This window comes from Mustela lutreola, chromosome 8 (assembly GCF_030435805.1).
Source record: "Mustela lutreola isolate mMusLut2 chromosome 8, mMusLut2.pri, whole genome shotgun sequence".
Lineage (NCBI taxonomy): Eukaryota > Metazoa > Chordata > Mammalia > Carnivora > Mustelidae > Mustela > Mustela lutreola.
In genome coordinates this window covers 25,079,489-25,105,291 of record NC_081297.1, presented here as the reverse complement: position 1 = coordinate 25,105,291, position 25,803 = coordinate 25,079,489, and the positions used below count along the sequence as shown (strand labels likewise).

Below are 25,803 nucleotides of genomic sequence, written 5' to 3'. Positions count from 1 at the left end.
ATAAAATGCCCATAAGAGAAAAAGCGTGAAGATGACAGGGACTGAAAATTTCTTCAATATAAAAATTTGGACCGGGAGAGAAAGGAGCAGGAGATAACAGGTAAAGAAGAAAATGAAGCTATTGAAAAAAGCAGTGAGGGTTGGGGGAGATGGGACAATAATAAAAGGGAACTAGCACAGTGATTTTTTAGGTCAGTTAGGAGAGGGACTGAGCGTCAGAAAGAGCTTCCAGAAAGCATTAAGGTTGTCAAATGCCAGTTACTGCTAAGATGAAAGAAAATAAAACTCAGAAGAACTGAGAGCATTTCATAATTAGAATATCACTGATAACTTTTATAACATAGAAATCAGGAGTCAAACTAAGTTTGAAAGTGGTTAAGTACTAAGTGAGTGGTAAGAAAAGAGAACTGGATGATTCCTTATCATCAGCATAAGTAGACTTTTATTCTGAGATTAGAAACGGTACCAAAAATAAAATTACTCATCACAGCATGAAAACCAGTACTAAACTCAAACTAATAAAAGCCAAAAGTATCTTCTTAAACAAACCTTTGTCAGTAACACAGAATACAGAAAAAGCAACACTCCAAATTTGTTTCCCCACATTGAATACTGGTCCAAGACAGCATCTTTTAATTCTGATAAACTTCTGAATGATCTCTTTCTGGGGGGGGGGAAAAGAATTAAGTATTAGTATTAGAGATGAGAATGACTACATTGACAAATGGGAAATTTTTAAAATTGTCTTATACATTAAACTGTATATGTACAAATGAGATTTCTGTGTCTCAAATTTTCAAATACAGATTTAGCCATTAAAAGCAAAAGCTGCTGCTGACAAATGTTGCTAAATATATACTATTAAAATAGAATGCCTACTTGGCAGGAAAACTCTTCATCACTTAGGTGAACTGTCTGGCATCAATAAATTCTACAATAATTACACATTTTTAAAGAATGAAGTAGCTTTAAGAGGTGTTCAAGAAAGAAAAAAAAAAAAAACTTGACTCTGTAAAGCCTGAAAACTACGTAATAAATATCTGAATACCAAAGATAAGGTGTACAATTGTGGCTTCTTTTAAAAGAAAGTAATGTCGTATTTCAAATGCCACTTGTAATACTATCAATGTACCTATCCTTACCTTTTATAATAAAAAGTTTAATGTTCTAGTGAAAATATGGCACTTTTAATGAGAATCATAGAAGGCATATATTGGCAAACAAAATAATTCAAATATTTATCCTATTAGAAATTTTTGTATTCATTCAGGTCAGAGAGACATCAAGCTAGAATGATTTTTTTCATTGTAAGCGATGAAGAAGCTTTTAATATTATAAAAGGTGTATTCTGGTAGTTAGCTAATTTAGGAATCAGAATAATTTAAGTAAACATTAATAAATTACTATTTAAAAAACTGGTAACAAATTAATCCTCAATTATATATATCTAAGTACCTTTCCACAATATGAACAGACTTAAAATGGCAATGTGTCCACAAGGTAAGTATTTTAAATGTTCCAATGTTACTTACTGAATTAATGCATGAAATCGCTCAAAGCCAAGCTCTTCGACAGCCAAGGCAGCTATACATAAAAGACACTTTTCAGCACTACACATGGCAAATAAATGACACAAGATACACACAGCAGGCTGTAAATACTTTCAAGCAATCAAAATTTTCCCTATTTCCTTACTCCCTTAAAATTCTGTTTATTTTCAACTTTACTATAACACAAATTTTTATTTCAGGATCTTAGTTACCATGATTATAACTAAAATGGATATAATACTGAGAATGTAGAAGGGTGATTAAATGATAAACATTTATTTTCAACTCAGTCAGGCTAGAATACTACATAAAATATGAGAAATTATTGACAGTGCTTCACACATCACTGAAATGTGTCTTGCACTTTAAAATAATCTTCCAAATCATAGATCCAAATAAAATCATCATAGCTAATCTTCTTCCTTTATAATATAAAATCTTTAGGTTAAGTTTAATTTTTAAACTAATGTGTATAAAAAGGAATAGCACTTTGAAACTACACAGGTTCAACGACAGCTTTAAGTCTGTTTCCTCATTTGTTGGTACAATTGTTAGAGAAGTTTTCAGTAACTCATTTGGATTATGATCATTAACACAGTACAATTATAAATTAAAAAAGCAAAGGAAATAAAATAAATCATTTAAATCCAAGGTGATGTTTATATAGCACTTTATACTAAGTGCCAGGCCCCTCTGTAAATGCTCTATAGGTTTTATCTCATTTAATCCTCTAACAACCCTATCAGCCGCATTTTACAGAAGAGAAACCAAGGCAGAGAAGAAGCCTCCCTGGAGCACAATGCAATGAACAGCACAGCAGAGATTTGAATCCAGAGAGTTGGCTCCCTTTACAAAGATAACACCTTTAAAGATCTCAAACATGAATCAAAATGCTTCTAATTTATCACAATGAACAATTTTATATATATTTTATAAAGCAAATCTTAGTACTTTTAAATATTAATTCTTATGAATTTCTTTCATTCTCTGATAAGAAAATGAAAGAAATTCATTATGAATTCAAAATTAGGATTTTTTGAATTACAATTAAAAATGTTTCATTAGGCTCTCCTTTTCAAATCACTTTAATTCTCAAGTGCTTTAAACTACTTTTAAAAATCTTTACCAGCCCAAATGGGTTAATTTCAATAAGCTTTTGATATGCATGGGAAACAAACTGAAATTGAACCTGAGCATTCACTATTGCAAACAAGTGTGCATTACTGAAAGCCAAAACTACACAACCACACAAGCCAATGAAATTAATGTTTGTGCACAATGTACTAATGACAAGGGGAAAAACAGTTCACATGTAAAATTTCAGGATAAAATAAAAATTCAACCTAACCTTTTCCAAACTGTACTAATTGCTCTGCAGTGCTTGATTACCTAAATAATTCTACTGGGTATACACTATGAAAGTAGACATAAAGATAGTAATTTAGAGAGAAGAGGCAAGCAAAATAAAAAGCTTAGCAGGCAGGATGATGAAAAAATATAAAACACAAGAAAAAGAACATAGCTGGGAACAAAGGAAAGAACAGGTAAAACAGATTGTTATACGGAATAAAAACTTTAATGTAAGTTCTTTGCATTTGTCAACATCTAAGGTAAATTCTCAAATTTTCATTTAACAAAACTTTTCAAATTTTTACAGTCTTAACCTAAAAACAGATTTAATATATGGTTTCATTTCATGTCCACTTTTAAAATGAGGCAAAGTGAACTGGAAAACTACTAAAATATGTTTTTGGAAAAGAAATTAAATCTAATATGCCCACCTAAATTAGTTACTCAAGTACCAAGTACCAAAGTTAATACATTATAAAGGCTATTTAACCTAGAGTGATTTAACCTCTAACTACAGAAATTATACAGTGTACTCTATGGCATGTATAGATTGTACTACAAAAATACTAACGAAAAATGTTAAAAGAAAAGATCGTACTATTTTCTTGCATTTTAGTGTATAGATTGGCTTTAAGCAGATAGTCTTTAAAAGAACTTTTAATTAGTCCAACTGTTCCTCTGTCAGGATTTTAATGTCCTAAGTGAAACTATTAAACATGCTTTCATGCAACCCAGTAAAACCTGGAAAATAGTTTAAAACCAATCTTAAGATTCTTGACAATCATCCTTGGGAATATTTTCCAATTTTCTTCTTCAACTGTCATCATCAACTCTCAAAGTATATTAAATTCTTTTTGAAAGGCTATATTTAAAAGGCCTCAAAAGAAAGTCATTCAACTGTTTAAATTTTAAAAATTATTCCTTGCCAATGTACACCTATTAGAATTTGCCACTTTAACTACAGGAGAAAGAAGACTGACATTACAGAGTCATTTCAGCCTGTGGAGACAATTGTGCCTCAGGGATAATCCTACGTGGAAACTGAGATATATATATATATATATCATGAGTAATCAAAATTTACTCTCTGTAAATCAGGTGTCCAATTTCTTTAAAAATAATTTCTGCAGAGATGATCATTAATGGAATGCATCATAGGCAGAATAAGTCACTTCTTCAATATAAACACATGGAACTACCAATTATCAGAAGTCACATACTAGCAAGATCATTCCTGAAAAGAAAAACAGAAAAGCAATTCTTTATCTACCTTCAGTACCACCAGAAGTCTTCTTTTTACTACTGCATTCTGGCAGTTTTGAAGTTGATTATGTAAGAAGTGTCAAAGGCTATAATCCACAGAATATGTTTTTTTTATGAATAAGAATAGCTTTTGTTTAAAGAGAAATCTTCAATAATGAGAAACCTGAAAGAATAATTAAACCCTTTTTAAAACTACCTAAAAATAACCTATATATGTAGACTGTATTACACAATGTCCAAAAAGTTCAGGAGGAAAATAAATAATATGTAATAAAGAATAATGTCCCCATCTCTGCTCTAAGAAACTAAAGATATTTAAGAAATTTTCTAATGTCCCCAAAAATCCTTTTTTTTCCCAATAGCAAGAAAACTAACATTAAAGCATCTAAAACTAAAGTACGTAGGATTATGTTCTTTTAACTTTCTGTATTAGAGTTCCAAAAGATCAGAAGAGATTGTCATCAAGCAGAAACTAACTAAAACTTATAGAGAAGTTCAAGAGATGCAAATCCTTTCTTTTTTCCAAAAATGACATGATAAACAAGTGCAATATCCTCCAGCAACTAACATAATTGACAGGGAAATGAAAGATTCTAAGGCTCATGAATTAAGCTCAGGCTAAAAAAAAGAAGTGTTATGAAAATTTTAAATATTTTTTTTCTTTAAAATTTTCAACAGTTTTATTAAGACAGTTTTATTAATGACTTCAGGAAATAAAAATGTATCTTACAAGAATGTTCCACTTGGCAGCTAGACTCTGCACGACTCCCAGAAATACTAGCCGTTTCCTCGGCTGTCTTTCCTCTTAACCAGGAAACGAGGCAGTATGATCCAGAGTTGTCACAACAAGCACTCTCTAAAATATCACATAAGGTATGACAAAGGAGTTCCTTCCGCTCTTCCTCTAAAAATAACCAAAGTATCAGTTATAATGGTTTTCTTTGAAAAGAAAAATATCCTGTCATGGATAACAATAGTAAGAATGTTTTAACTTAATAATGAAAACCAAGCATTTTAAGTGGAGGATTCCTCCCCCCATAAACAACTTAGGTTTAAAAAAAAAAAGTGCTTAAGGATTAATATGTCATCAGTATTAAATATGGCCATTAATTAGAAAAAGAAACGAGAAAAATGATGAATTGAACATTAGGAGAAAGAATACGTTACTTGGAATAACCTGAGGCTGCAAAGGGAGCACTAGGAGCCCTGAGGGCTCCTTTACTGCAGGACCAGGCACAGTGTGAGGGCCTGCTGAGACTTCTATTTTTTCCTCATTTCTGAGTCAGTCTAATGTCTTTGATCTCCTTGTCCCATAGGGGTAAGGATAATGAGGTGACACATAGCACATACTGTACCACAATCCATTACAGTAGCAGACGCCATCGCGGTTACGTTGCATAATACAGAAGCTCCTGATACTATATTGCAGTGATCTGAACATTAGACTTTTATAGAAAGGGGCAATGAGAAAATGCTCAACGTCTTCCTGGGCCTTAGCCACCTCCCCTTTCCAAGCAGGATAGCTCTCTAACAGTAGGACTGCCCCTGAAACTTTCAAAGGGGATACGATGTGTACACACATCCTACGTAAAATTTAATGCTCTGGGGAGAATTTTACTTCTCTTAATAGACTAGCAGTTCTTTAAAGGCAAGAATTAGGTCATTCATTTTATAACCACCACGACATTTACATTTATGACAACGCTATATATTTTATCAATGTAAATATCTTTCTGTATAACAGCTATTATAAATTTTATCAATAAAACATTGATATTAATAATTATATCTCTTGATTTGTTTTCTATAATTTATTTTGCATTTCAACTACTAATTAATAAAAAATACATGAGTGACACTTTAGCCCTTAAATTCACAATCATTAGATTCTATGGGTATGGATTGGAATGGAAACTGTTTTGCCTTTATATGCCAAACCAGGATTATAATATATTCCCCATTCTTCTCAAAGTTATCGTGATGTTCACATGAAATTGTTCACTTATTGAAGGAAAGACTTTTAAACTGTCAAGAGGAATGCAAATGTTTGTTATTATCAGGTAGAACCACACAGCTCTCTGACCTAATCATAGCGCAGAAGCTAGGACAGCTTCGTTTGCAGTGTTATCTGCATTGTGTAAGGCACTGCACTAAAAGTTGCAGGAATACAAAGATAACTCAGTTCTTGCTGAGAGCCAAATAAGACAAAACAAACACAAATGACCATTCCTTATGGTAGGCTATCATTTAACAGTTCAGGGAAATGGCACCACTTTTTAGTGAGAGCCAAAGTTTTTTGCCCTTAGTTCTATTATCCTGTCTTAGACTCTTGGGTAAACCAAATTAGGTAATACACATATTAAAATATCACTGTTCATGAAAATTTCTGAAACACTGAAAAAATAAATCTCAAGAACAAATATCCTGTTTATGGTTTACTTTTTAAGATAAATAATTTCAGTTAAACTATTGCCAGTAAAAGCTGCATAGATCATATATAAATTAGAAGGTGAAGGAAAAGTTTAAAGACCAACCACGATCATACCTGGGCAATCCCTCCAAGAAGACTTCTCTGAAGAGAACAGGAGCTTCTTCAAAAGAAATGCCTTTACACAATTAAAGCAATAATTATTAGAATGCATTGTAAGCATACCTTATTCTTTTATTTTAAAATGGAAAAAAACCCTTTATGATTTACTAAATAGTACTATAAAAATTTTGGAGTTTCTCACCACATTCAACAGTAATTGAGCATATTATTCAGAATATACTACTATAAACTTGATTCTAGATCCATAAAATTCTTCTTTCATGATACATATTTTTTGATACATAGAAAAAGTGACTCAACTGACTCAAAAAAACAGACACATAAACAGAAAAGTAAAGAAACTTAATTGCTCATTCACAAAATGAAAACCCTAGAAACAGGAACAAGTCTACATTTTTCTTAGGTTCCTTGGGGGAAAAGAAATAAAAATACAAAGGTGGTTCTGCTCTATTAGCTCTGATTTGTGACATAAAAATACACTACAAGACTCTTCCGCTTATCACGAGTTCCAACTTCCTGGTTTGACTAAAAAAAATACAAGATTTAAAAGAAAAAACAAACTGATCTCTCACTTTTCCTTAAGTGTGTTATACTGATGATTTGATAGAAAGCAGTTCAGTAGTGTTTCCTTCCCAAAGTGCAGTTTACAGACCATTTCCATCCTAGTCACCTGACATGTTTATTAAAAATGAAGACCCTTATGCGCCACCTGTTGTATCTGAACCTCCAGGAAGCAGATCCAAGAAAAAGGTTACTTCGATGTTTCTCACTTACATGTTTGAAAGTGGTAGTGTGTTGATAAGAGGACTGCTTTTAGTCAGACACACCTAGGTGTGCATCTTGGTTCCACTACTTTACTAACTAAAAATAATAATAGCATAAACTTTAAAAGGCTGCAGTGAGGATTTTATGAAATAATCTATGTAATGCACTTAGCACAGTACCTGCCACCTAATAAGCAATCATTTCAATTACTTTAACAACAACAACAACAACAAAAAAAAAACCACACAAGTAATATTCTACAACATTCTTATATTAGTAAAATCTACCAATGCTGCAATCAAGTGTTTCTGGCTTTCCCCCAGTACGGCAACAACCATAAAATTGTGGAGTATTGTAACTACCTTACAAAATTTGGGAAAAATTAGGTGGGATACCCATTATTTCACCGCTAATACAAATGCTGTTAGTATTTTGATATACTTCCTTCCAGCCTTTCATACCTGTTTTAGTTTTTCTTACAAGTGAGAAGCATAATGGGTATGCGATCATGTTTCTCATTTTGGCTTTCCCACAGGCATCATAACTGTAATTCTTAATCACTAAATGTCTATTGAGCTATCAAAATTACTCAAACATCATTTCATGTGTAAACTACATTATAGTAAATTAGGCTTATAATTTTTTCTTTTACTACTATAATAGTTTCTTATTGAATACAACCTTTTCCATATGAAGGATTACTTCTTTAAGAGAGATTCACAGAAGTTCAATGATTTCATAAAAAACAATCTGCATTATGGTTCCTGTTATAATGTAACTATCCTCCCCAAATCAAAGTACAAATGTACTTATGGCACTATGAATATGCCAGCATCATCCTACCCATAATATGCACTGGCAATTATTTTATATTTAAAAATAAGAGTAAACACAATCTAGTTATAGTTTCATTTGTACTTTTCTGGATTCCTAGTAAGACTGAACATTTTGATTCTCTAGTTCTTGATCACTATTCCACCTGTGATGACTCTATACACATCATTTCACCACTGACGAGTTTTAGTGTTTTCTAACCAATCTGTACAAGTTCTTTGTATAAGAACAACAATATCCACTTACTGCTAATATTCACTACAAATATTTTTCTGAGCCTGGAACTCATCCTTTCTCTAGTGCTGACAATACATTAGTTTTAGTTTTTCTGTGGTTAAATCTTATATCAAGAACATATTTGATATATGCTATCAGCTTGTCTAAATTCATTTTTTCCCCTCAAACTGGCAGGCAGTTTTATCAAGTGACATTCATTAAATATCATTTTATTCTACCATTGATTTGCAGTATGTGATAAATTCTTGGTAAAATGCTATATGTAATGTCATTTGTCCAGTATTAACTATTGGGTTCCATAATATGCCTACTCTTCTGGCTATAGTACCATATTCTAATTTTTATAGTTTAAAAAAGTTTTACTATCTAGACTTGCTCATCTCCCTTCATTAGGCTTAAAGGCTCAGTTTTGACTTTTACACTGAGGAAAAAAAAAAAGAAACCCATAATTCTATGATTGAGAATATTTATGTGACTATGAAGCTAAATTACAACCTCAAAGATACAAGAGGGCTTTGAACATTACAATTATTCCTTGCAAAAACAGCTATCATTGTGGAAATATACCGAATTTTGTAAAACTTCACATTTTTATAAATTTTATAAAATTTTATAAAACAGGGAACTGTGGTATACCTTGCATTTAACTACATTCATAGATTTTTAGTAAAAAAACCAGGAAGGGCAGTGTTAATATAATCTAATTTAAATACTGACAAGATAAGGAATCTTTAAATTCAGTTAATAAGATTCTGAAAGCAACCAAAATCTGTGCCCAGCATAATATTATAACAACTCTAATACTAATTTACAGTTAAATTTTATTCTTTATATTCAGTTACTCCCAGGCAACATTCAAACATTCAAATTTTTCTTATTTTTTTTGTAATTCTACTAATGCAAAAAAAAAAAAATCAAATTTACCCTTCAAAGAAAAATGATGAACTATAAAAGATACATTTTGGACTCAGTCATGAAAGATTTTTTTTTGCCGCCTCCTTCAGGATAAATTTTTAATTTAATAATGAGGAGCATAAGGCTTGAGAGACAAATTTACTTTGTAGCTAACAAAGTTCAGGAATGTGTTCCTTATGCCCAATGAATAATAAATATCACATTAAATATGTATTTTCAAAACGTGCTGATTAAAACATAATCAATTCCAGCTTCTCTTAGACCAGCTGCGAAGTGACACTGCTGTTCAGACATTTTAAAGTATTACAGTAAACTGAAAATTCAATATGTGGTTTTAACAATGTAACATTCGCAGCAAATTGGCCTTTGAAATTCAAACAATACATTAGGATTCAAATCTCATACACACACACACACACACACACACACACACATTCAGATTAACACTATCTCGTCAAAGAAAAACCTCTTTTTTTTAAATTTTGGAAATTCTGTTTGTAGTCAGTTACCACTAATTTTATTTTAAAAGCCAACAGCCTAAAACTGTAAATACAGCTTATTTTAAAAATGTATACGGTTTCAGAGCATGGAAGTATTACTCATCCTCAACTTTGTAGGAAAATCATTTTTACAGAAAGTACAAATGAAAAGAGTATTATTGCTATGATATACCTAACAGTAGCATAAAACATTATGACTTGATAGGATCACTATACTAGAACGATGTCACCATCATTTTCTGAAGGTTAGAGAACACCTATTATGTTTTCTTGAAAATAAAGACCGTTAAAAGGCTATTGCTGCATAACCTGCCCATGTTCTGAATTCATTTTTTATTTTTGGATATTTATAGCAATTTACATGAACAAAAGTGAAGAGATAACTCATCATCTAATTACATACACAGTAGAAAACGAAAAGTCAAATATGAAACGTTTGAACATGTCCCTCTAAGGAGTCGGTAAAGTAGTCTATGTTACCTGAACAGGTGCAATAACAGCACAGGGGCCACCTTCAAACTGTTCTAATGCAGATCCCTCTGATTCACTAAACACAAACCCTAAAAATGAAAGCAAGTAGCAAAGATTAAAAAGGTAATTCAAACAGCAGCCCAAAGAATTTTTAATGTACTTTGCTTTGAGAAAGATCATTTATTACAAAAGCAAAATATCTCCAAGTTATTCAGGCACAGTGGTTCTTAACTTTTTGGGGAATCAAGAAACCCTCTGAAAAGAGATCTGGAGTCCCTGTTCCCACCCTGTGCCCCAAATGCATGTAAACACACATAAACATACTCACACATGCACACACAAAATTTGTACGTAGGGATCCTCCTAAGTGGACTAAGGGGATAAAGTGTGGACCTTAGTAAAAGAACACTAAATAATTTATTTGAAGAAAGACTAGTCTATCTACTGATTTCAAACAGAATTTCAGGATCCTTTCCATATAGAATATATTTTTCATTCAAATCTTTGAGTCATATTCTATAAGCTAAAAATTAAAGGCATCATAGACTATGAATGTGCTCATACTAGCTCTAGCTCAATTTCACTATTACCCAACCAGCACTGACAGAACAACTAGTAAATGTTCCTACAGACAGTATAGGGCCAGAAGTCCAGAGGACCGAGTTACTATCGGTATCACTGTTGGGAAATCATTTCACCTCCCTAGGTCTCTGTGTAGTTATCTTTAAAATGATCATTTATAATTCCAAAATGGTAGGAATATGTAAAGTTTCACTAATAGTTGTAGTTCAGTCATTCATCCCACGAACACTTAATGAACATACAATACTACAGCAAGCATCTAGGATGTATGCGTGAATGACAAAGTCCCTCATGTGCAGGAGCCAACAGTACAGGTGAGCATGGACATATGAACAAATAAAGCATAAATGGATATTAAAACAGAAATATGAAAACAGTATTATGGATACAGAAAGAAATGATTTACTCTGCCTGAGTCAAGTCACAATAGGTGATTTTGAGGCTGATCTTGAACAGGAATTTGTGAGGACGAGGATGAGGAATGACTTTCAGGTAAAGAAAACTTACCTTTATTAAAGGAAAGAGTTTGGTAAGAAAAGGGACAAGTTTATAGGACAGGGGGAAATTTAATGTAGCTTAAGGGTAGTATGGGGGAGATGGTAAATGGGAGGGAAAGCTGACAAGAGGGTAGTACTGGGAAAGGCCAGACCATGACAAATACTAATTGAACTATAATATGATCATACTGCCTTTCCCCCCCCCCCCATTTTTTAAAGGAACAGAACGGGGATGAGACTGTTTCAACAGGCATATAGAGATGCTAGCGACCTAATAAAATTGCCATTAGTATGGGGAGGAGAAACTATACCTAGATAGTATTTCTTAGGTAAAAATTAAGGTTTGATGAGCACGTACAAGTGGGGCAAAGAAATGAGAGCAGACTCTGAAGTTTCTAGCTTGAGAGAGTAGGTGGTAACAATTGAGATAAGAAACAGCATAGAGGATCCCATTCCATCCCACCTCTACTCTCTCAACCTTTCAATCCTTCTCTTTCAAACAGGGCTTAAACATGTTTCTCACATATTCAAAAACCAATCCTCCTCCTTAAGAATCCTCCCAAAATTCTTTGAGTAAAGAGATGAAAACTTATGTCAACACAAAAAGCTGCACACAGATGTTTATAAGCTCCTTGAGACATAACTGCTAATACTTGGAAGCAGCTAAGCTGTTCTTCATTCAGTAAGTGAATGGGTGGGTAAATGAACTACAGTAATCCAGACAACAAAATATAATTCAGCACTAAAAAAATAAATGAGCTGACAAGTCATGAAAAGACATGGAGGAACGTTAAGTGCCTATTACTCAATGATGTAACCAACTGGAAAAGGCTACATACTGTATGATTCCAACTATAAGATACCCTGGAAAAGGCAAAACAATGAAGACCATAAAAAGATGAGTTGTTTCCAGGGATTGGTGAAGGAAGAAAGGGAAGAGGGATAAACATGCAAAGCACAGAACATTTTTAGGGCAGGGAAATACAGTGAAGCCACACTGATGGATAAATGTCATTATACATTTGTCCAAACCAAGAGAAAGCACAACACCAAGAGTGAACTGTAAATTATGGATCTTGGGTGATAATGACATCAGTGCAGGTTCATCAATTAATAAATATTCCACTCTGGTGGGGTGTAATGGTAATAGGGGAGCACTATGCACATTGTGGGAGCAGAAGGTATATGAGAAATCTCTGTAGCTTCCCCATAGTTTTGCTGCAAACCTAAAACTCCTCTAAAAAAGTAAAGTCTAAGTTAAAAAAAAATGCAGTTGATTGTCAAAAAAAACCCAAAAAACCCAAAAACTCCAATCACCACCCTCTCAAAGCCCACCTAGTTGTCCACAGGCACTCTTTTAATCTCCTTATACTTATTTAACCTTACAATATTATTCTCCTTACAATTTATTCAATCTCCCAAATTTTCAACCTCTCACTGCATCAAATTCATTCTCACCAAGTTCATCTATGACCAGTACGGGCAATTTCTCAAGTCTTTTCTTATTTACTCTCCAGAGAATCATCGGCAATGCTGACCATGGGCTTCTTCTGAAAAACCTTTGCCCCTTGGCTTTACTGGTTTCTCTTGTGGCAAATTTTTCTTTTCCATTTCTTCTCAGTCCCCTCAGTCAACTCCTCTTCAATGTTAATGTTTCTCACGTCTTGGCTTTAGGATCTATGTTCTTTTCATTCCATACATTCTCCTTGTGTAACTCATCCACTCTCAAGATTTCCATTATTGGTTATAATCAGAGAATTCTCAAACAGAGCCCAGATTACAATCCCAGACATAAAGAGAGTTTAGTTTTCTTAACATGGTCCTGTATGATCTGATTTCGACCTAAATCTCCTACCTCATCCTTGGCCACTCTTCCTCTTGGACTTCAGGCATGCTGAGTATCTTTCAGGTCATTAAATATCCATTTTCTGTCAGGTTTCTTACCCTTTGAACATACTGTGACTTGAAACACTTGTTAACCCTTTGTCACCTTAAGGCAAGATCCTCTTGGTTCAAGACCCGAAAACATGATTTATATTTTCTATTCTATCCCATCTCTGGTCTACTCTGAGATTCAAACCACTGTCATCGCTCATCTAGAGTACTATTAAAAGTTTCCAACTAGATGACTCCATTCCTCCCCACTTACCCTGCTCCCAATCCTTATATGCTCACCATAGTTATCAGAGGAATACTGTAGCCTTGGAAATCAGATTTTGTCATGCCTACTTAATACAATTCAGTGGCTTTTCACAGCAATTAAAATGAAACCCAAATTCATTTTTATGGCCTTAAAAGACACCGTGATCTATCAAACCCACATTTTCTTAGTTCACTTTCATATTCATCATCTACAGTGAATTTACTTAAAAGTCTTTACTTCAGCCCTAGTGCTTGCTGTTTCTTCTCTCTTCAGAAACCTGAATCCATCTCATTCTCATTTTAGGCGTTAACTTCTCAGAGATATTCCCTGATAAATCTATCTAAGTAGGTCTCTCCTACCATTAAGCACAACTAGTACTTTTCATATTCTGTGATTACTACAAGTAACTGCTTGCTTACATGTTTAATATTTGCCTTACAGGTATCTTGCCTGTTCTGCTGACCACTGTTTTCCTAGTATACTGTATAGTAATGCTCAATAAATACTTTTGAAATATTGCAAGGGAAGGTAATGGGAGAGTCTGTTTCTAGGTGTGCCAAGTTCAGTTGAGATAACCATTTGGCAACATTTATTTATTTATTTATTTGAGAAAGAGAAAGTGAGAGAGATTACAGAGGGAGAGGGAGAACCAGACTCCCCACTGAGTGGAGAGCCCGAGGTGGTGCTTGATCCTAGGACCCTGAGTTCATGACCTGAGTGGAAGGCAGATGCTTAACTGACTGAGCCACCGAGGTGCTCCCATTTGGCAACAATTCTTAGAAGTGGGGAAATACCGGTCTGGAGCTCAGGGCAAGTACTAGGATTAAACACAATTTGAATCATCGTCAACATTGGCAGTCAAGTAAATGTGAATATGTAAAACAAAAATAATGGAGATGGGAACATCAAAAAATTAGCAGAGGCTGAATCAGTAAAGATGGACAAAGATTGGAAAGGTAAGAGGAAAACACACTGAAGTCCTCCAGGAAGCAGAGAGTAGTCACTTGCTTCAAATGCTGCTGAGCAGAGTAAAACATAAAACACTGCATTAAGCACATCACTGGGAATACAAAAAGAAATCTAAAGCACTGGAGAGTGTAAGCAAATTTTAAAGGGTTGAACTGTGATTCAGAATATAAGGAGAAAGAGTAAATGCAAACTACTCGTTAAACCAATGAAGGGGAAACATATGGTAACTTAAAACATAGCTGGATAAAAAATTATTATTTATATGGACTGAAGGGCATGAGTGATTACATGGGAAAAAGGAAGTTTAAAGACTCTAAGTCTTGAAAGAGTTGTGGAGTGGTGGGGTGCAGACAGGACTGGAGAAAAAGAGATTCTCCCAAGTGTGGTCTATAGAAACTTGAAAATCTGAGACTCTTTCAGGGGATCTACTAGGAGTAAAAATAATTCTCATAAGGATACTAAGACATTTTTTGCCCTTTACACTGTGTTGACTTTCATAGCCATGGTACAAAAGCGATAGGTGTGACTGCTAATGTCTTAGCACACACAAAGTGTGTCATTAAACTGTACTAGCAGTCACCATCCCAGTAAACAAAACTACCCTCTCTCAAACACACATAAAGAACCTGTTTAACTAAAGAATGCCCTCACTGATGCTATTTTTATTAAATTTTGACTTGAATAAAGTGTCCTTTTAAAAATTATTCTGCATGACAAAATGGAAACTACCCACAAAGCACCTGTGCAACATACCTTGATGATGACTGATCTTTGTCTCCAGAAAATGCATGTATGTAATTTTCTGAATTGCAAGCTGGACATACTTTTTTGTAGAGCACTGTTTTTATTCTGAAGAGGTACTAACAAACTATGATTATTCAGACTTGATTATGCGGCAAACACTTTCTAAGAAGGGAATGAAGTGAGCCTGCTACATCGAGAAAAATAACTGACGGTTATATTTACCAGTGATAAAATTTTAGGCTTTCGAGCATAACTAAAATTTTGGAAAACTTGCATCTACCACTGTGAACTTGACAGCATCTCAATTCTTGGATATTCTTCTAATGAGATCAGTGGTGACAGTAATAAATGTGATTTTTGTTATTGTAGAATGAAGTGTATTATCATTTGGAATATGTGAATAAACCAGTGGACCAGTAACTTTCAAATGACTGATGCATGGCTGTCAGATATGAATGCACAGGTAAAGATTCATTCAAAGTACAAGACAAACCAATGGTTTTCAATTAAGAGAGTACAAAAAATTCATTCATGTGGTTTCAGATTCCATACTGCGAATAACCTCTAAGAAACTACCACCGGTCAAGTTCTGGTGTTGTATCAAAAATGAATATTCACAATTACCTAAAAAGGCTTTTTTATGATTCCTACTTTACAAACCTTTGTGAGGCTGGATTTTCTGCATATTCTTCCTAACACAGACTGCAACAGACTGACAGAGAAGCAAATGTGAGGATCCAGCCATCTTCTAATGAGCCAGACATTAGAGAGACTTACAGAAATGTAAAATAATGCTTCAGGTCTCATTAATTTTATTTTTCATATTGACGTACTTAATACTTTTCAGAGTATAATGAGGCCTCTAGTTAAAAAAAAAAAAAACTTGAAAGCCATTGGCCTGGCAGAAGAAGTGAATTTTAGCAGGCTTCTAAATTAAATATATACACAAAGAGGAAGTGGTATTACTGAATAAGAATGAGGGGAATGGGAGAAAAAGAGAACTGAGGGAATGTTAATTCTAAAAAGCACTAAGAAAAGCTGACAAGATAAAGAACTGAAAGAAAAGCAGAGGGCTCAGCTAAGGTTTGATTACTACATTTGCATTGATGCTGACCACAATTTTCTCCCTCAATACGCAGCAGCCTGGGAGAAACAAAATAGAAGACAAGCTATACGGAGGATGAGAAATAGGTAAGATGCACAGGACAAATTTAATAAGGACAAATGAAATCTAAGGGTGCTGGTTATCACATCAAGACAACCAAATCTGAGATCCAATCTAGGAACAAGAGATGAAGCCAAAAGGCCCCTTACTCCATCCAGTTCTGTTCCTACAGGAACAGGAAAGGATCTTTGACGTTGGGCCCAAGGGCAGAAGTGAAACTAGAAGCTATCAAACATTTGAGGTATGTAATAAACATGAATCAATAATGAATTTTACCTTCCTTAAAATTTACTAACAATGTAATGCAGTTTTCAAGCTCCATGGGCAAGTCTTATAGCTGAAATGAACTACAGTGAGTTGCTTTTGTATGTTACATAGAAAAATCCCATGGAGAGAATTCTAGGCAGATCTGCTATACTCCAAATTCTGTTTAATTACAGTATACATGTTCCAGTGTGCTGATAATGCACAAAGGTTATTATAAAATAAATATAATAAAGTCAACTAAATGTAAATTAAATATTCTATGCTAAAATAGGACTAGGTTAAGTAGGCTTCTCCCTTTATAATAAGGTTTCACTTGAGTTTAAGTTTTTTAGGATATACAGTTATTTCTCTTGTATTCTTACACTCAAATAATTTCCTACTTCTAAAAGGAATTATTTTTTCTCAAAATGGTTTTTTTCTGATTAGATCTGAAATTAGTCATCTAAAGCATATGATCATAAATATATAATTTAGTATCACATTCCCACAGTTCTACAGACATAGAAATCTGTTTTATAGCTCATAACAAATTTAAACCTAAGTCATGAACATCTTTGTAGTTTTCCAATCTTTTACTTTCATATGACTTACTACCCATATATACATTATTCAAATCAGTTTTTTAACTTCTGCCTCCATAACACTAAGCTCTGAAGTAAACAAAAGCCCACAGAAAGACCTGGTTTGTCATTATAAACTCTGTGATATTGGTTGAGTCAAATCTGAACTGTACCTTAGTTTCCCCTTTATAAAAATGAAGAAAACTACATTTATCCTTTGCAGTCTCTCAGGGTTGTTGCAAGGATTAAATAAGACTTTGAAAAACTGTAAAGCATAATGCAATGTAAGATATTATGATAGATACTTTGAACTAAAATATACATAATGTATTCAAAGTACCAAGAAATTAATTTTGTCATATAAACTTACAAATTTTAATTTAAAAGAATTGGATCTTAGGTGACATGACTCAGGTAAGCTGGAGAAAGGAATATCTATCCTTGAGAGAAAAAAGAGGCATCCAACAACAAAAACCTCTGAAATGATAATGATCCACATTATCCTCCTTTTTGGAAGAATCATTAATGAATTATGGTATATCAAGGTGCCTGGTTCAGTCCGTTATCAACAGCTTCTGCAGAGCAAAGGAAGCAATCAACAAAATAAAGAGGCAACCCATGGAATGGGAGAAGATATTCGCAAATGACACTACAGACAAAGGGCTGATATCCAAGATCTATAAAGACCTACTCAAACTCAACACACACAAGATAGATAATCACATCAAAAAATGGGCAGAAGACATGAACAGACACTTCTCCAAAGAAGACATACAAATGGCTAAAAGACACATGAAAAAATGTTCCTCATCATTAGTCATCAGCGAGATTCAAATCAAAACCACATTGTGATACCACCTCATACCAGTTCGAATGGACAAAATTAACAAGACAGTAAACAAGTGTTGGAGAGGATGTGGAGAAAGGGAACCCTCTTACACTGTTGGTGGGAATGCAAGTTGGTGCAGCCACTTTGGAAAACTGTGGAGATTCCTTAAGAAATTAAAAATAGAGCTACCCTATGAACCTACAATTGCACTACTGGGTATTTACCCCAAAGATACAGATGCAGTGGAAAAGAAGGGCCATCTGTACCCCAGTGTTCATAGCAGCAATGGCCACAGTTGCCAAACTGTGGAAAGAGCCAAGATGTGCTTCAACGGACGAATGGATAAAGAAGATATGATCCATGTATACAATGGAGTATTATGCCTCCATCAGAAAGGATGTATAACCAACTTTTGTATCAACATGGACGGGACTGGAGGAGATTATGCTGAGTGAAATATGTCAAGCAGAGAGAGTCAATTATCATATGGTTTCACTTATTTGTGGAGCATAAGGAATAAAATGGAGGACATTGGGAGATGGAGAGGAGAAATGAGTTGGGGGAAAGCGGAGAGAGAGAGGAACCGAGAGTTGTGGACTCTGAGAAACAACCCGAGGGTTTTTGAGGAGAGGGAGATATGGGGTTGGGTAAGTCTGGTGGTGGGTATTAAGAAGGGCACGTATTGCATGGAGCACTGGGTGTGGTACATTGTTTATGTGGTACATAAATAAATCTTGGAACACTGAAAAAATAAAATAAAATAAAATAAAATAAAATAAAATTACAAAAAAATAAAGAGTCTAACTTTTGGTTTCAGCTCAGGTCATGATCTCAGGGTCATGAGAAAGAACCCCATGTCAGACTCTGCCCTGAGCTGGGAGCCCACTAAAAATTCTCACTCCCTTTGCCCCTTCCCCTGCTTGCACATGCCTGCTCGCCCTCTCTCAATAATAATAACAACAATAATAATACTGGTTTATCATTTTATTATTTGGTAGAATGTTAAATCATAAAAAATCTATTAACTTATAAATACATTTGATACTTATATTTTAACTGATCCCTCACTTACATAAATTATTTGTTAATTTTTTTTTCATATTACATAACAAAAACTGTCCTATACCAAAAGTCCAAACTCTTAATTTCAGCCAACTATATCTCCATTCTCCATCCACCTGCACAAAACCCCACCAAACAATGAACTGTATAAATGGGAATTGTGTTTCTCCCTCTTGGGTTAATCTAATAGGTTAAACGATAAAATAACTTAAAACTTAGAGGAAAGGAAAAAAATAAAGGTGTCTTGGAGCTTATCATCTAGATCAGGGGTTGATCTGTTTCTGTGAATGCAGTTTTGGAATACAGCCATACCTATATTATCTAGGGCTGTTTTTGCTGCAATGGTAGAGATGAGTACTGAGACAGAAACAACAAATGCAGCTGACTCTTTCACAGAAAAAGTTTGCCAAACACTGAACTGGACAATCAATACTGAAAAGGAAACAAATTCTCAATAAGTCAAAATGTTTTCATGTATAATAAGATTTATACTTAATCCTGTCAGATCTAAATGACTCTTATTTTGGTTCTGCTGGGAGTTGGTCCATTGCACCACTTGGCTTCCATTCCCAGTACTACTATCCTGGTCTGACCCACCATCTCTACCCCACTGGATTCCTGCAAATGTCTCTCATTTGATCTTGCTGTCTCATTCAAGCCACTACACTCTATCCTCAAACACAGCAGTCAGATCAGTCCTTTAAAAACTTGTCATGTCGGGGGCGCTTGGGTGGCTCTGTGGGTTAAGTCTCTGCCTTCTGCTCAGGTCATGATCTCAGATTCCTGGGATTGAGCCCCTCTGGCTCTCTGCTTAGCAGGGAGCCTGCTTCCCCCCTCTCTCTGCCTGCCTCTCTGCCTACTTGTGATCCATCAAATAAATTTAAAAAATCTTAAACAAACAAACAAACAAACTTGTCATGTTGTTTCTCTTCTCTGCTCCAAACCCTGCAATGACCTCTCATTCATTCAGAATAAATGCCAAAGTCCTTACCATGGCCTATAAGGCTTTACTGGCCATTGTATGAAAATTATTTCTTACATCATCTTTTATTACTCTCCCCTTCTCTCATTCCTTTTACAGCTGAACTAGTTTCCTTCCTGGTCTTTGAACAAAAAGCCAGGAATATTCTCCATCAAGTCTTTTATAATGGCTATTCTCTTTGCCTGGAACACTCTTCAGATATAAGTGCATAACTAACTCAGTTGCTTCCAGTGCTTGCTCAAATCTCATCTTAAAATAAGGGCTAGCCATGCCACCCCACTCCACAACTCCCTATCTCTTTACCTTCTATTACATGTACTTCATTTGTGCTATGCTTATTGTTTGTCTGCCTTCCCATCCTAACCTGCAGAGGCCTGGAACACTGCTGTAGTCTGTGGGAAAAAGGGCAAGGAGAATAAATGGTGTTTCTGAATAAGAGGTAGAAAATATACACTTTTCTTAAAAATGATCATAGGCAACTGAGCAGGAGAAAAGGAGGCAGGGGCAGAGACTCAATTTCCAAGTTAGAAAATAACAACTGAGTTGTTAAGTGACTGCCTTCAGCTCAGGTCATGATTCCAGGGTTCTGGAACCCAGCCCTGCATTAGGCTCCCTGCTCAGAGAGAAGCCTGCTTCTCCCTGTCCCATTCCCCCTGCTTGTGTTTTCTCTCTCACTGTGTCTCTGTCAAGTAAATAAATAAGGTCTTTAAAAAAGAAAAAAAGGAAAAGAAAATAACAGCTGCAAATCTTTAAATTATGTGACTTATGGTCTTTCAAGGAGAAACTGGCAACCCCCCCCCAACACACACACAAAACCCCACAAAAAAAACAACAAAAAACCCAAACCAAAATCCCACAAAATGCCATTTTTCCCCCAAAGAAAAAGGAGTTATAGAATGGAATTATCTAAAACAGCCAAGTGAATTAAAACAACTATGTGCCACTTCTGTGGCTTACTGATTTCACGTATTATCTGACATTGTTAAATCAATTCAGAAAAAAACCCAACTCTGTGCTGCAGCAACTCCTGCAGCTTTTTCTAATGTATCAAAAAACTTTTAATGTGATCAATATAGGTTCATAAATAGACTATGCCTAAACATAATTTTACAAATATTTACCCTAAACATCTCACACTTTTAAATAGCTTCCAAAAAACTCGTAAGAATACAGTTGTCAGAGCAGTTACAGACTAGGAAATAAAGCCAAAGTTGGTGTCACATTACAAATGCTGTAAGGCAAGTGCAGCACAGCAGTTTCTTGTGCCTAGTCTCATAATCCCAAATGACTGCCGAAGCAATCTTCAGCAATGATTTCTGCCTCTAGATGAATACAACAGTTAACATTGCAAAACCAATAACAACCTTCCTCTCAGAGATGGTAAATTAAAAACACAAATTCGGTTGCCTGAAAATCCTGATCAATGTAAAACCCTGAAGAATTATATATCCACAATGTAAACATACTCTAAAAAGAAAAAAAAAATTCTTTAGTTTTAAATGGCAGTGACTGAATGAATCTTGTTAAGGACCTTCCTGGCCCAGCATTCTCTAATGTCATTATAAAGTTGTATTTTAGATAATAATTATCATGTATCCTCGATGCTTCAATAAAAAATTAATAAAAGTAAACAAATAATGGTTATTCATCAAATAATTTCTTGTAAGTATCAGGTCATGGCTGGAGTGATCTTTGGCTTATCTTACAATTAAACACTTTTTAAATTAAGTCTCAAGAACTTCCATGTCTGAGTGTTTACCGTATGTCAGATATCGTGCTAAGTGCCTCCATGGGTTTACACGCCTTCAATCCTCACAACGACCCTGTAAGGTTGACACTACTATTATCTGCATTTTACAGAGAAGGAAACTGAGGTTTAACTAAATTAAATAACTTGAATCTGGGACCAAAGCACACCTGTTCCAAAGCCTTCTCTTAACCACTACTAGAACTGCCTCTGAATTCTCCTGGAATCTCCATCTCAGTATTAACATAAACAAGGCTGAATACTATCTTATTCTATGTTGTAAATGCTTAATTAATGCTAATTAATTACACAGGAAGTAAAATTTTTCTTAATCCTTCACAGCCTTGTATACTTCTGGGCTGTTCATTATTAGGATAAACTCAGTCAAAGTGGAAAGCAAGCTTTAAAATCTGCAAATGCAGGAGACCAAGATTTCAGAAAATATTACTTCAGTGATGTAATTAAAATGAGTAAAAAGAGCCAAACTAATTACATGTTAAGGTTTGGAAACTCAAAGGAATAAAGTGAAAAGAGAGCTGCATTAGGAATTGGGAGACTTGTAATTCACTCGATTCTTTCAATTTGCCCAACTCTGGCCTGTTTATGGCCCCACCACTCATTTTCCTCATCTGCAAAACAAGAGTGATCAGCTAAATAAGCTGACTGTAAAACATTATGAGTCTAATTTTACCAGCTCTTAAATGAGGCATATGTGGGAGAGAGGAAGGGATTTACATAAACCCTGCATTTTTGTTACAAAGTACACACTATGAGGTAGGAACTTGGATTTACGATGCTAAAATTCCCCCAAATCCTTTGAGAACAGGTATTTACTAAAAAATTGATTTAATGATAAGAATGAAATGCTATTATTTACCGGCCTGTGATGATTTACATACTTACATTACCAATCCTTCTGACTCCAAAGGCTCTTAACTTCACCAGTCTTTAAGTCACCTTAAGCAGTGTGCCACGTTGTGTTTTATTATAACTTCAGAATTACAGATAATTACTAGCATAAAGTACCTAACGCAGAGCCTGGCACAGCGCAGAAATTCAATAAATGGTCATTTTTATTTCATTAGCATTCGTATTAATAAAACTTCTTACAAAACTCAAAATCCTATCTGGATAATTAGACCAGCACAGGAAGTACTATTATCCACATTGCTTTTAACTGTAATAGACATAAACCGTCTCAAAGCCGGGGATACTCTGGGTCCAAAGAGCACCTGATAAGCAAGCAACACTAAATTCGTACACCGAGTACTACGTCTAACCACATAATTGAAATACAAAGAGCAGAGCTGCTTTCTGGAATTAGCCACTTTGACTTTCGTGCGGACTTGGCGCTCTCCAAAATTAAACCGAACACCCATTTCATGAAGCCTTGTTGGGGGCGGGGGTCGGTCAAGATTCAGGGGGCCACAACACTTCCTGAGACGCTGACACCGAGGCACAGGGCACACCCTCAGGGTCACACACTGCAGCCCAACCACCACCACCCTTGCTCTCCAGCCCGAGGGGAGCTCAGAAGTGGCAGAGGCGCTTCGGGGCTTTAGTGGCACCATTCAGCTGTAACCCTTCTCCTACTCAACCACTCCCCCCAAGGCAGGCAGGGCGTTTCTAGAAAGTCCAGTTTCAGAGCTGAGCTGGGCAACTGGGACACAGTGCGGGGCAAGCCGGGGAGCTGTGGCGCCAGAGGCGTCCAGCTAGCCTCTCGCAGGGCAAAGGAAGCGGCTGGAAGTCAGAGCCCAGCCAGGGTACCTTGCGTCCAGCGGCAGAAGATGGTGTCAGAGAGACCGGGGCTGCTTTTGGTGCCCCACACCAGCTCCATCAGCTCTTTAGTCAGTTCGGACATGATGGGGTACCGGCGAGCGGGTCTTCGCTTTCAGGACTCCTGCCCCGGAACATGGGGGAAGGGGCGCCTGCGGAGACAGGAGTTGCGGGACGGCGGCGGCGAAAGAGCTGGAAAGCTGGACGCGAGGAAGACGAAAGGAGACAGAGCTACTTGCAGAGACCGCGCCTGTCAAGCCAGCCCGAGCGGCAGCAAGGAGTTTCCCGTACCGGAAGTGTCGGGCTACTTCCGGCTCCCCTTTCGCTACCGCCCCTCACGCCGGGAGTACCCGGGAGTCACCTCCCCGGAAGCGGAAGTGGGAGGCAGGAAGGGCTTCGCAGCTCTCTGGAGTCGGCCAGCCTTCCGGAGCTCAGCCCCCGGGCCTTCGGTGGGGTGTTGGTTTCTGAATAGGCCGGCCGGTCCGGTTCCCTGGGCGTTGGCATGTTTTTACCATCCCGAAACACCTCCCTCCGCGCGCTGCTCTGGGCTTAGCTGTAGGCTCTGAGGCCCGAGCTTTAGGGCCTGGAACATAGCCCGTTTTTTAAAATTTGTAATATTGATTACACTGAACTACCACTCTTAAGAGGATGGTTGAGTCTCAGGGAGGAAACGGCCATGTCTGTATGGAGAACCACCGATAATTTGAAGGCTGTCAGCCTGTGTGCCTCGATAAATCATATAAAGCCCAACCAACTATTATATACGTAACCAAAGGGTGTGGTGTAATGCAGAATTACAAAGCTATTTATAGGGAAAACAGACTGAAAACAGCCTGTCTGGAAATGGTAGAGCATTTTCATCTCCACAACATTACCCTCTCCAGAGGGTAGGGTGTGTGGACAACACCTGGAACTGAAGTCCAGGTTTTAGTCATTGACAAGCATTCAGGTGAATTTAGTTTGTGTAAAACCTTGTATTTGTGCTGGTGAAAAAGAAGAGTTATTGCCTAACCTTTGAATTGACAACAAAACGGCAAAATCTCATGGGTGCTTTACAGTTTACAAGTAAGAGGGTTTTTGCTAATTTATACTTTATTTCCAACTTCAACAATCTTTGCTGTAGTTAAAAGAGGAATTTTCAAAGTGCCTGAACCGTACCGATAACCCTTCTAATTTTTATGCCCTTTGGAATTCTCTTTACCCCTATTTTTGCAAAAACAAATCTGACCTGTTGTTGAAGACATAGTGTAAATGCCATTTTGTAATAAAGCTGGCTCCAGTCATTACAATTTGAAGTAAAAATTCTAGCATCTGAAATTTTCGTGATAACTTCTCTGTAGCTTGCTTATGATAATTACCTTCATCCTGGTATTTGCAAAGAATTACTTGCTTTCCTGAGATATAAATATATGGCGGTCAAGGACTTGTCTTATTCATAGTACTTAGTATGGCGCATTGAACATTGCTGGATCAAAAAGTATTAGTAGAAGGAGTGATGCTTGCCTTTACTGAATTTAAAAATTCATTATCTTGCAGGAGAAGTAGGGATCAGGGGAAGTAGCACTGACTGGTCCAGTTAAATATCTAATGTTTGCTTGGTTGTTTATAATTTATAGATTTATTTCACTTCCTGAAAGACACAGAAGGGTCTGCTTTCATAGAGCATGTAAGAGGCAGACCTCTAAGTTCAGAGGTGTTTGCCACAATTGTTTTCTTTCCATTAATATAGTTATAGATAATAGATTATAGTTGTAGTTGTAGATTTGATTTTGTATCTATAGATATGGGAAAAAGGCTAAACTTCCAAATGTAGTTTTAAAAATAGAATATTTCTTGATCTGTGATTTTTCTAAGTTTCCAGCTACAATAAGCTGGCAAAATCTTCAGTACGTTGGTATGTCCTTTCCACTTTTAGGTTATATTCTTTATTTGCAACTTTTAAAATTTTTTAATTAGGGAGTATTTTTAACAAGGAATATTAAATTAATGTTAAGTTATTTATGTTGATTAATTCATTAGTTATAACATTTAAAATCTGAACTTG

At 35.7% G+C, this 25,803-nt stretch overlaps 1 protein-coding gene across 3 annotated transcripts in view; it reads right to left on the bottom strand.

Annotated features, from left to right (window-relative positions):
- Positions 1 to 24,082, bottom strand: part of MINDY3 (MINDY lysine 48 deubiquitinase 3) — an 82,870-nt gene extending 58,788 nt beyond the window's left edge. For 2 of the 3 annotated variants that reach the window (XM_059184046.1, XM_059184047.1), the window contains exons 1-6: positions 23,751 to 24,082; positions 10,446 to 10,525; positions 6,709 to 6,769; positions 4,894 to 5,067; positions 1,533 to 1,584; positions 550 to 664 (exon numbers count right to left, since the gene is read on the bottom strand). In XM_059184046.1, the coding sequence (XP_059040029.1) occupies positions 550 to 664; positions 1,533 to 1,584; positions 4,894 to 5,067; positions 6,709 to 6,769; positions 10,446 to 10,525; positions 23,751 to 23,844 (576 nt within the window). In that variant the 5' untranslated portion in view covers positions 23,845 to 24,082. Of the gene's footprint in view, positions 1 to 549; positions 665 to 1,532; positions 1,585 to 4,893; positions 5,068 to 6,708; positions 6,770 to 10,445; positions 10,526 to 23,750 lie in introns of those variants that run through there. The other variant, XM_059184048.1, reaches the window with a different exon arrangement.
- Positions 24,083 to 25,803: the final 1,721 nt, after the last annotated feature.